This window comes from Harpia harpyja, chromosome 6 (genome assembly GCF_026419915.1).
Source record: "Harpia harpyja isolate bHarHar1 chromosome 6, bHarHar1 primary haplotype, whole genome shotgun sequence".
NCBI lineage: Eukaryota > Metazoa > Chordata > Aves > Accipitriformes > Accipitridae > Harpia > Harpia harpyja.
The window spans coordinates 62,999,290-63,011,613 of NC_068945.1; the positions used below are offsets into that span (position 1 = coordinate 62,999,290).

General features: G+C 45.7%; 1 protein-coding gene across 7 annotated transcripts in view; it reads left to right on the forward strand.

Annotated features, from left to right (window-relative positions):
- FRMD4A (FERM domain containing 4A) overlaps positions 1-12,324 on the forward strand; it is a 385,672-nt gene that overhangs the window by 187,663 nt on the left and 185,685 nt on the right. Inside the window, exon 1 of one of the 7 annotated variants that reach the window (XM_052790911.1) lies at positions 6,801-7,239. The exons of 5 other annotated variants lie outside the window; for them this stretch is intronic. In XM_052790911.1, the coding sequence (XP_052646871.1) occupies positions 7,081-7,239 (159 nt within the window). In that variant the 5' untranslated portion in view covers positions 6,801-7,080. Of the gene's footprint in view, positions 1-6,800; positions 7,240-12,324 lie in introns of those variants that run through there. One more of the 7 variants, XM_052790910.1, reaches the window with a different exon arrangement.

Below are 12,324 nucleotides of genomic sequence, written 5' to 3' on the forward strand. Positions count from 1 at the left end.
CCTCTGTACCCCGGAGCCGACACAGACATCACCTTCCTCCACGGCACCCTCCCTACGTGCATTTAGCACCGCCTGGATGTATACAGCACTACTCCCACAGAGAACATATAGATACATAACTAGTCTTCACCTCAGGGAACTTTTATTCACCCATAGTTATGCCCATTTTGATAATCAGTGTAGGATCTTTCAACACAGAGGGTACGCTATTGATCCAAGATATCTTAAGTATTTCTGCTTTTTGCTGTATAACTCCTGCGGAGTATGACCAGCTGGCTTTCTAGCAGGCTGAACACATATTTACTTTTTAATGTAAAACAGCTCCCCTGAGATTTCATAGCACCTGACAAGTATCAGTGAATTAATCTTCTGAGGAAAAGGAGACCCATAAAGTTATGTGACTTGTCTAATGTTGCTCAGGCAACTGATGACTTTTCTGGAATAGGATCAGATCCCTCCTCATTTCTACTCTGAAGGTCATATTTGACCTGTTTATATTATATCTTTTCTCTCTGTCCAGTGACGATTGCATCCTAACCAGCAAGACAAGTATTTATTTGTAATGATCACAAGGAACTTCAGAATAAATTAAATATATGGGCTTTAACTTAGGCAGGAACGGGCTTTCCAACCCATAAGCAAGATCAAACATGAGAAAGCTGGACCATTGATTTTTCTAAAATATGTTCCCTTTGCCCTCCTCCTTTTTGATGAAATGCTCAGCTCTTGTCTGTGAACAGAAAGGACTTTGTATTAGTCATTGAATGCAGTGAGTGTTACCACTGGGTCTGAATCAGACAGACTACTTAAATATATCTGCAGGATAAGTTTTAAGAAAAGGTTCTGCTGAAATGGGCCATTTGTACTGTATGTAGGCTTGTTTTGCACAGGCAGCAAGGCTGCCCTTCATTAAATTATCCATCTTGCCATAGGGCAAAACTGCAGACTGGCTTTTTATGAGCCACCAGATTTGTCCTCTCTCCCAGGCAAACAGTGCCAGTTTAGAGACACCTGCAACGTGAAGCAATGTGTCCTCCAAACCACAGCCCACAGCCAAGGGCATTCTGACAACTTGGCCATCATCTTCTGATAGGGGGGTGGGAAGCACAAGCTAAATGTATAATTCAAAATTATGTGAACACAGGGGTACTGAGGAACCTCTCATAAAGGGAAATACCTGCTCCAGTCGCCAAAGGAATAAGCAAAAGCTTGAAACAGGGAAAGTGTAACTGAACAAGCGCACGACTCCTTCTGTGAACAGTCAGGTGTGTTCAATCCCCGGTCTGAAACTTGGTGTCCACCTGATGGGCACAAACACAGGTTTGTCTCAGGTTCATATTGCTTCACCCCTGAACATTGCCAGAGGCTATTTCAGACACAGGCGAATAACACGGAAGAAAAACAGCTCAGCTGCTGGATGAGCTTTACATTGCTCCTGTTCATACCTGCCTCCTAAGCAGGCTGTGATTTTTTTTCTGTTTTCTTCTGGCCAAAAATAATGTACATTTCTGCACATAATACCAGAGAGCAGTGTGATGATAAACCTTGTGGTGATGGGCACGTGCAAGAGTGTGCTGCTTTGGTTGGGCACCCTGGTAACAGGACGTTACAGTCCCCAGCGGGATCAGAGTTAATCATAAGCTTGGGTTTCCAAAGTGAATAATCGTATTTAAGATCTCGCCATTCACTTTCTGCGGCTGTTCTGCACTATTTACTTAATACGTTATCCTGACCTACATCCCCTCCCGCAGACTCATTCACCACAGTGTTTGTGGAGAAAGAGGATTGAATAGCAAATCTCTGCACAATCTCTTTCACCTTTCTGCGTAGTAGAAGTGAAAATCACTTTAGCTGGTGGAATATTAGGGACAAGTACAAGCCCAGCTTTATAGGATTCACCTACTTTTAAACCTTGTTAAATCACCAACACAGCTTACTTTAGGAAATGAAATGTGTATGATTTGAGGATATGACACACTCTCCTATGTCAGTCAGTAAAAACCTCTCTAAAGTGAGGACACGTACAGCTTTACACAGAAGGAGCTGCTGTTCGCATAACGATAATACTTAGCACCACCAGAGCACTTTACATTTTCAAAAAGAGCTTTAGAAATGTTATGAACAAGGTGGATGACTGGAATAGTAAATTTTCATTCAGTTATTACTGCGAAGCAGCAGTTCATTTCATTATGGAATATTTTAGGCCATATGGACTCTTGAGAACATCTTGAGGAAATTGGCCAGGATTTCTGACTCGTGATGTTCATCCTAAAAAATAACCAGCAGAGAAGTCTTCAGTTTCTTGAATTTTCTCTGCAGGGGGGTTGTAGGGCTGTCAGTGGTGGCAGAGCAGGGGGTGAGGGGTGGAGGCTGGTTTTATCTGTGGTTTTGGTAGTGTGTGGTGGGTGAGAGTGAAGGTAAGTGAAGTGGTACAGGCACAGCCATCACATTTGCATGGGGCAGCAGATCTTTGGGGAGATATTTCCAAGTACAATTTCCTGACCTACAGATCCAGAGAGATGAGCTAGGAGTGTTAGTGCGTCCTCTACAAGTCTGCAAAGGTTCAGACATGATGATTGTCCAGGTCTTGTGGCCCAGCCAGACTGAGGTCATGATCTTTTAGCAATCCAAAGCGACTACAGGGTCAGCAGACCCCTAGTTGATCAAAGCTCTGAGCAGACCCAGTATGGACATCCATACTTTATTTTCACTCTTTTTAAATTCAGGTGAGTTTCCTTTGCCTAGAACATATATGTTGTATCATGTAGCCTTCAAAGTCTGAGGATTTGCTGCTTCAACTCAAATGCCATTCCCAGCTCCTTTTAAAAACCTTCCCTCAAGCCTTTCCTTACATGAACAAAGTACAAAACCTGGCAAAGGTACAAGAAATAAAGCCAATAGTATCCGGTCCTTGCACTCTGGGAGGCTGGACACATAGAAACCCTCTATGGTCCCTCCTCGGGTGGCTGCAAGGCCACTTGTCAGGGGAAAGACAGAGAAGCCCAAATGGATCAGCATGAGGGATGAGACCACCTTGGTTGGGGTGGGAATAGGGCACTCAGAGGCTCAGGTTCTCAACTAGATTTGGTGCCCAACGTCCATTTGGAAATATTGGCAGAGTTTGTGATTCAGTGCAGTTACAGGAGGAAGGTCAGTTCTGTAAGTCCCCACCAAAGGCCCTGGCTTTGTGTGGGCACACGTGAAGGAAGAGGGGTGGCTCTTTCTCCATGTGTTTGATCACTTGGCAGTGGGTCATCTCTAATTGCTCCCATCACATCAGCCAAGAAAATGATGTGCTGGATGAAAGGAGGAAAATGCAACTAGTTAAACATCTCCAAAAAAATCTCCACCATAAGCAAGTGTGAAGCTGCAACATGAAAGGGAACTTTAAATACGAAGGTCTAACAACATTAATCCTCTTAACATTATAGAGAAATAAAGATCAAAAAGGGTAATGGATTTGAAAAAAGACCTAAAAGACCACATTGGGCCGGAGCTGCAGGGACCTTTGGGTCCATCTGTTGAGCAGAAGCAGGATGTTTCTGGTACGTCTACAGCAAGCTCAAAGGAAACCACCCGGCACGTCTGTCTTTTAACATGCCCAAATACATCCACACCCATTGGAAAGTTGTGGGTAGAGATTTACTCGAGAGCACGCTGGAAAGAGATGCTGAACTCCTCCTTCCAAGGCCAGAATATACAACCTGCCTAAAGGCAAAAACCACGGACCCATCCCTCGAGTGATGTGCAGGGTCTGCAGTGAGGAGGAGCTGTCTGCTGGGGTTGGGTTGGGAAGTCCTCCCCCAGCCTTCTAGCCTCGGTGACAGCCCCGTGAAACAACACAGCAGCCCACAGAGTTTGGGGGGTTTTTTTCTTTTTTTCATGGGAAGTAAGGACCTATTTTTATAACCTAGTAACAGCCTTTGGACTGTCAGTAAAACGTGGGAGGTTTCATAGTAAATGTTTTGCCTGACATTTTCTCAGAAACAGTGGGAAATAATCAGTGCATAATTAGAGAGGCTGTGTTGAAAAGACCTGCAAATGTCTATAGATCTATGTAGAGTGCAAAGGGCTTTTCTTTTTTCCTAATTGGCCTAGTGAAGGTGAAGTTCAGCATGTTTTAGGGAAATGTAGGGTGATTTTACAGAAATTACTCGAAGTGCACACCAGCAGAAGAGCCATGGTGCTGATTCTCAGTAATTTTTTCTCCTTCTTCTGCCATTCCCTGTAGCAATGATCTCTTCTGGCCTTTTTGGATAAGCGAGAGCACCTTCTGTGGTGTCTCCCTGGAAAAGAGCACCTTTGGTGGTGTATCCCTTGGCTTTGGAGGGGAAGGTCTGTCTTTGCCTGAGAAACGTCCGTGGCTGCAGTTCCCTTGGAAGCTGCAAGGTGGGACGGGTAATCTGTATTCAGGCAGCTTTTACCCCCTCAAAAAATAGTATGTTTCTAATCAGCAGGAAAACCTCTGCAGGAAACCAAACAATCTGCTCTAATCATGAAGGTAAATCTACACACTGAAATGCTCACTGGGCCTCCTATAGACTCAAGTGACTCCTAAGAAGACTGCTCCAGCCTATCAGTTAAATAAATACGTAGGGGAACTGTTTTCAGAAAGTCTGATTATGTCATCAGCCGAGTGAAAAGGCTCCTTCAGAGCTGCCCTCATCTGTTGAGTAATTACCAAGTTGGGACAGGGGGCTGAAAGTCTCCTTTCGAGCATACAGAAAGACGAGATGCACATGTGGAGTAGCTAATTTTAAAACTACGGCATATCCTCCATTTCCCCTCCTCTCCCCCTTTGCAGAATACCAAAGGGGTTAGGTCACATCCCAGAGCAATCACTTGCTATGGTTTCTTTTCCCCCCTCTGTTTTCCTTTATCAAACACATTTCTTTCTTTTCCTCTATTGTGCTCCCAGGCAGAGATCTTATATACCAGGCTGTAGCCTGGAGAAAATATTGTCTAGTCAAGTTAAATAAAAAAAAATACCCTTCCTCCAAATGAGGCTTTATAATGGAGATGTTTCTGGGCCCTTGTCTACATAGTTTCTAACAGAGGCATGTTACCTAGTTCACAGGCAGGCAAAGAAATCACCGAGAGATGACGAACATAGGGAGACTAGCAGCAAAGGGCGGACACTAAGCAAACCGATAGGCAGGACGAGAGAGGGGAGGAAAGAAAACTACACTTTGCAGAATGAATAGCTTCTAACAAGTTTGAAGGAAATATTACTATGATTTTATTACCATATGTTATGATGCCACTCTAAAAATGGTCTCCTGAAGAAGCAATTAGGCTGAGAACATGAATTTTGCAGCTGTATTTTCCTGGCCCTCCACCTGCCCTGTCAATGAGCTGATGAGCATCTTTGTGCCATTATCGTGACGCACTGCTCTCTTCATGCCCTCCAGTCCTCAAAGATCAAGTTATAGATGGGGTCAGGGTGGGACAGACCTGCAGAAAACCAACCAGCAATGAATAGCCCTTCTCCTTGCTCATCCAGGGCGTTAAATCAGAGAAGACATCAAGGCTTTTGCGAAAGGGAGGCTTCTCAGCTCTGCTAAGCCAGCAGCTTTAGGGGCTCAGTGCCTGCAGGTCCATCGTGTTTTCAGCTCAAAGTGGGGGTGTCCTGTCTACCCCTCTGAAAAGTACCTCCTTGGAAATGCCTCCGTGTAGGCACTCCCCAGCTGACTCCCATCTGCTCCCTTCAAGTCCTGCTGCCTTTTTGTGCACATTCCTGTGAAGGGAGAGTTAAAATGAGTGAAAAATAGCACTGACAGGCAGCTGTCTCCAAGGGCGCTGGTTTGCACTCTGCCTTTGGTAAAAATACTTCTACCTCAGTTTCTCCACCTGGTTATTAAACTTTAGCACATAGGTAGAGGGAGCACTCATAGGATTTAGTCAGAAAAGCTGTTGCAATTTAACTGCATGGATTTTGTGGTGATTTAACTGAACTGCAAACCCCTTGTGTTGATAAAGTATTTTTACCTTCACCGGACCAGTTCCCTCAGCCCACCTCATCATAGATGTTGACAGCATTGAAGTCTCCACCCAGACAAGCTGCTCCTGGGGGGAAATGGGCAGGGAACTGATCTGTTCTCAACACCTATTTTGGGAAAGGACGCTAAAAGTGAGTATTTGCTAAAAAGGGTGTTTTGGCATCCAGCTCAGATGGAGAGAACCGTATTGCATTCTCCTGTGCTTGTTCAGATGAGACCCACCCTTATGAATGCAAGCTCACCAAAGGTTACAAATATGTCCACACCAGCTGAATCAGACTGATTTTAAATGGCCATTGTTTAATCCATACAACTTTCCAAGATATTACCCCTTGGGTAAATAAGGTGCTTTGCAGACTGTTGCGTAAGTCTCCTATAAAGATTAAGTCCCCTTTTGAGTCCAAAACATATAAAGGCTCCAGAACAGACAGTTGGGTGGAAAAAAGGCTGGAGTGTAACTGTGCAATGGCTAGTCAACACACGAAACAAAAGGATGAAATGTTGCATGTGGCAAAGCTGTCTTCTCAGATGTTCTTCGGGAGTGTTTGAAAGAGTTAAGCCCAATACTGGAATGTCTTGGGAATGTTGGCAGAGGGAGAGCGAGCGGCTTTTTTCCTCCCTCTGGATGGAGTCCCAGGACTGAGCTTGCAAAGTGATGACTTTGGATCCGAGTTTGCTTCTTGGTTCTGCAGCGGAGAGCTGGGAAGTCATGCAGCGTAACCAAGAAGCCCTTTGCGAGGGATGTACGATTGCCTTCCTAAGTCAGGAGAGGTATTTTTACCTCTTCCCTGCTCATCCCTGGGTGCAGCAGAACTCGCTTTGAGAAGATACACGGAGGGAGAAACCACATCCTGAAGGGCGTGTGCGAAGGCAGAAAGGCACATCCCCAAACAGTTTATTTTGGCTGCTGGTTTTTGTTGTCGGGTTTGGTTTGGTGGTTTGGGGTTTTTTCCTTCCTTTTCCTTCTCCTTCTTTGATGGAAATTGCAGTGACTTTTTAACCTTGCAGTCCGTAAGGCGCCTTGGGATTAGCTGATTGCCTCCGAGCAGGGAGTCCGGGGTGTTTCACACGGTGAGCTGGCATGGCTGCTGTGCTCTTTGGCTTCGAGGATCTGCTGTACAGCTGGGACAGCCTGGTGTGGAGCCTGACGTCCCGGGCTCTGAGGACTTGCCGCTTTGGAAACCTGAGGGTCCTGCAGCTCATGCTGAAGCCATGGTGCATTTCCAGAGCCGTTTATCAGGTAGGGTTACAAAACACCAGGCCAGACCCTCGAACTCCGGTGCTGTAGAGGGCAAACCCCCCGGGGAGTCACACAGGGTCCTGTCGTGTTCCTACCAACCGCTTTGGGTCCTACCAGAGGCGGTGGGACAGAGGACACACCATGGGCAGGGGAGGTGTGGGAGGAGAAACACAGGTTTTGAGGATGGTGGCGGGGTCTCCGGTGGCTGAACACAGGTCCAAACTCTCCTTCCCACAGAGCAGAGGGGAATAAGTGAATGCAAATTTAGAGTCACTCTGCTATATCCCTTTTCCTTGAGCTTTGTACTCTTAAGTACAGCCAGCCTTAGCTGTGCTGCATCCTCAAGCTGTCCCTGCAGCTGCACAAGAGTAACTTATTTCCTACCCAGAGGAAAGGATGCCTAAAGAAACCTAACCTGTGGAAAATGGGCAAACACGATGGGTTTTAAACTGCAGTAGCACTAGTTATCCCTACTTGACTTGTGCAAACCCTTCTGACTGCTTAGTCTTGCAAAGTCCGAGGCATCTTATTGTCTAAAACTTTTGTTTTACTTGGTGTGTGTTTTATGTGGTATAGAGAGGTTTGGGGTTTGGTTGACTGGCTTCTCTGTAGAGTTATGCTAACTGCTTGCAGCTTGAGGTGTAACAATACAGCTCTAATAAACGGTGTGTTTCTGAGACTGGCTAAATTGGGTTAAATAAACTGAACATCACAGTGAAGGCACTAGAACTGGATGCCACTTTGAATAGCAACTCATTTCAGTCCGTAGGTGAGTCCAGGTTGAAATGAGGCTCTAAACCGGACAGTATCCAGCTTGTCTGCTTTTTTAATCAGCCTTAGGCAACTGAGGCTAGACATTTATTCTGCTGCAGGGACAAACCTGTTACAATGTTTATCAACTTCACAGATTTGGCTAATGCCAATGGATTGACTGATGGATGTTTGCATTTGGAAAAGGCATTTTCTGCTACTCCCATTTGCCTGCTATTTTGCTTTTCCTGTGCTTTGGAAGTCTCCATGTGTGAAGCCAAGTTATACAGAAGCAGCCACATTAAAAGCCTGTAGAAATGGTGCGTATTGCTTAGAGGGAGACCACGGCAAGGCTCTCCGTAATTTCAGCAAACTTTGAACCAGCTTCAAATCATGCTCTGGTTTCAGCAGACTTCAGGAATAGATTTTATGGCCTTCTTTGGAGTTCAGCAGGCATGGGCAGTGTGTTTATTTTAAGTATTTGCTTGTTCTAGAAGATGCCTGCAGCCAACAAATGCATTACCCAGAAGGACCCCTCTTCCCAATGATTGCCCCGGTGGCCCCGGGGCATGGCTTTGAAACCCCCGTGAGACATACCACAGTGATGGCCCCAAGTGAACCAAGCTGCCCTCCCTGGGCTGCCCTTGGTCTTGGCCAGTGTGAATGCACAGGTCAGTCTGTGTGAGGCTGCCTGTGGTGCGGGGCTGCCCCATCCACTCTCTGCAGCTTGTTTTAGGAGCCGGGACCTGAAGCCAATTAGCTCACGTGGGCCTGGGAAAGGGGAGGGGGAAGCAAGAGGGCTCAGTGCTGAACGCCTTTTTACCCTCCACCCATGTAAAACCATCCTCAAAAACGAAGGAGTTAGTTTTTAGATGTGTCCAGATTCCGATTACGAGTAACCTATCCCAGCCTACGCACCATGCATCAGGTACTGCCTGGGGTAACTCCCGGGATTGGTGGTCTTTTAACAGATTTACTCTGTTGCGAGCACTGAGCACATGCACAAGTGCACTTTTTCCATTACAACATGCACACATCTTCAGCCATCCCCCATGGCATTATATCACGTTCCTGGCCCGTTATCCCCCTTTGCTAGAGTCACCAGAGAAATAGGACCGGCAAAGGTGCCTCCCTTCCCATCCAAACAAGCATCGACGCAGCCTGACACTCACAGGGCAGGGTGGACTTGAATAGTTGTCCGTTTCTCAGACAGAATCAGTGGACATCTGCAAAAGCTCAGTAAAACCACGTCACTTTATTTGTCAATGCCCATGAGCTTCCAGTTCTTTGGAGAGGACCCAAAATGGTGGGTCAGGTACCAGGAGAGTTGCTGCTGGGTGCAGGTTTGCTTGGGAAAGGCATCTCATAGCTCATCGCCACAAAGAGCCAGCAGCAGCAGTATTACTAGTGGCCAGCACGAGCTGATAGCTAACTCTACACTTATGTATATTAATTCTAATAGCATTTCCTCCAGTAGCCAGCATCCTCCAATTTAAACGCTGATGGGGTATTTTAGTAGAATATTGCTTGGACAGAAAGTCTGACAGTTTAATCACTTCCCAGAGACAGAGACTTCTTCCACTGTTTATTATTTAGATGAGAAAATAAGCTTTTGACCATGCTAGTTTTTGTTGCTGCTATATATTAAACCCTGTTGCTACTGCATCTTGAGAGCAAAGCAGATCAGCTGTAGGACCTCTGCATGGTGCCAGAACCAAAAAAGCCCTAAAAAGAAACTTTAGTCAACTTTGTAAAATTAAGCAAAACTTTTTCATACTCCAAAAAGTATGCTTTATGCTTTTTTTCTTTGAGTTAATCACATCTCAGTGCATCTGTGCGTCTGGAGTGATTTGCTGGCTCACCCCTGCTGAGACTGACTTGGGGGTACCACAGCAGTGTACCACACAGCCAGGTTCTTGGCTGAGCAGGACACTGCTGTGCACACATCAGTGGGGAGGACTCAGGTCCTCCTTCACACCACCAACCAGACTGCTCTTGTATGACACTGACTTGGAGAATTCTTTTGTATCCTTTCCCTAGACTGTTGTCTCCACCACACAACCCCTGGAAAACATCTGTGGGTTTGGTAATTCCCTTCTACTGTCCCATCTACAAAATATATAATAACAAAGTAATGCTGTACAGAGGGTACGGTCCAGATTTACTGCCAATGCAACAGGCAATGGGTTCTTGAAAAGAAAAGGAGCTGCAGACATCAACATAATCAGTGTAATTACCCTTATTTCTGACAACTGAGGCTTTGCTTTCTTGGCTCTTGGGAAATCAGTGGCAATGCATTAGCAGAATTAGATGGAATAACAATTTTGGGGGGATACTGGCTGTGGTGGTCAGGATGGGATCCCAGCCGCTTGAGATTTCAGTCTTCAAATCCAATCTGACACAGCAATCAGAAGTCTGGACTTTCTCAGACTGCACTCTGAGCAGTAGTTGTTATAAAATAGGTTAAAACAATCAAAAATTGTTCCTTCGTTCTTGGTCTCCGGACCGTGTTTGACTCAGAGATGCAGAGTAACTCCATTTCTCATTGTCTTTAAGGAATGCTGTGGTACTCAGGACATCTGAGAACTAGGGACTTTTGGTACCCTGAAGCGAGGTACCATCATCTGTCTCAGACTGCATTTCTCTCCCAGGCAAGTAAATCGTCCTGCAAGTCTGCTGCTATTCCCAGGGATAAATTTGCACAGTCTGAACAAACCACTTGCCTTGCGCTGTTTTCAGTGCGGCTAATATTCACCAGTTGCTATATTTTAATTGCGATGAACACTGGCTATATTTTAATTGTGTTTTGTGATCTACCATGTGGCTTTCTGACTGCATGATCGAAATGCATTTGAAAAAGGAGATTAGCAAATAATAAACTTCCAGTCGAGGCTTTCAGACAGGCAGTTATGAGAGATGCCACAGAGCTGTCGGATGTATTTTTACCAATGCCCAGAAGATGTCTGACTGCTCTGACCTACTAAAAAAATGGCCCTGTGAACTAACACAGTGCCTGCTTTTGCAGAAGTACTCACATTTCAAGAAGTGGTGGGGAGGGCTGGTTTATTATGGGATAGGCAGTCAGTTCTGCATTTTAACATCCTGAAGATATTTCACTATTTATTTAATCTCCAAATCCATCAACAAATGTTTTAGTTTCCCGGCTATGTCTGTGCAGTGTCAAAGAACATTAGGCAGGCCAGGACCTACATCTTCAGTAAAAATGTGTTTATGTGTCTGTCTGTTTAAAATCCCACCAACTGCTCCTACCAAGTCAGAGGCAGACTACTGGACGCAGAGCAGTCTCTCGAGGAGCTTTAATACCAATCACAGACATTTAATTCCTTGCACGCTGTACACAGTAGTGTTGTGTACTTTTTACATGCTGCTTCTTATCCACCAAGTACTTGGAAAGGCAGTTAGTTAATATCATGCCTATTTTCCTGCTGTAGAAACTGAGGCAGAGATGGACAAAATTACTCGCTTCGGGCTATAGACACAAGTGCAGAATTGTCTTCAATACCTCATTGCTCTCCATGTATCCAGTTATAGGTAATGGGATTAAGGAAGGAGGTGGGCTGTAGCATTTAGGGGCTGGATGTTAACCTAAATGAGGAACAGAGCTTTTGCCTTGCTGGCAGGAGGGTAAAGGCCAAAGGAGCAGTAGCAGGAACAAATGCAGAAGCCAAGGTCCCATGATGGGGGAAGAATATCGGGGAGACCTGGGTACACCCAGCCCTGGGAGGGAGATCGCTGCTGCTGTGGAAACCCCCAGCTGCTGCAAGGCAGAATCAAGCAGCAGATCCCAGCTTACTAACTGGTTTCCAGCTGTGAAAATCACCTGTGACTCCTAGCCCCTTAGTATTGAGGGTGGTTTTGCAGTTCTTTAACTCTCTGCCACTCCTCTCAGGCCAGAGCTGGCAGGTATCACAGACCAGAAGATGGTTATTCATCTACGTACAAGCAGATGTACTCAGCCACGTGAGCCCCCAAACCATGTCCTCCTTCAGCCTTATGTTCGGCTACTTCATTCCCCTTATTTTCCAGATCTTGCAATTTTATTTTCCCTGAGGAGAACGCATCTCAGGTGTGTTTCCCACACGGTGCCCACTGCTGGCAATGGAGTGCTAATCGGTTTTCACCCACCTGCTATGGGGACTTGAGCTAAAGGGCTTTGGGGCTTCTCCTCCATTCACTTGGGAGATTGCTAACATGCTGCTGGGTATTGCATCGATAAAGGGACAGGCTGTTATCCAACTCGCAGTGGGCTCTGAGACATCCCCATGAGCCCTATCAGGAACATGGTGTTCCTCCTCATACAGGAGCAATTTGGGA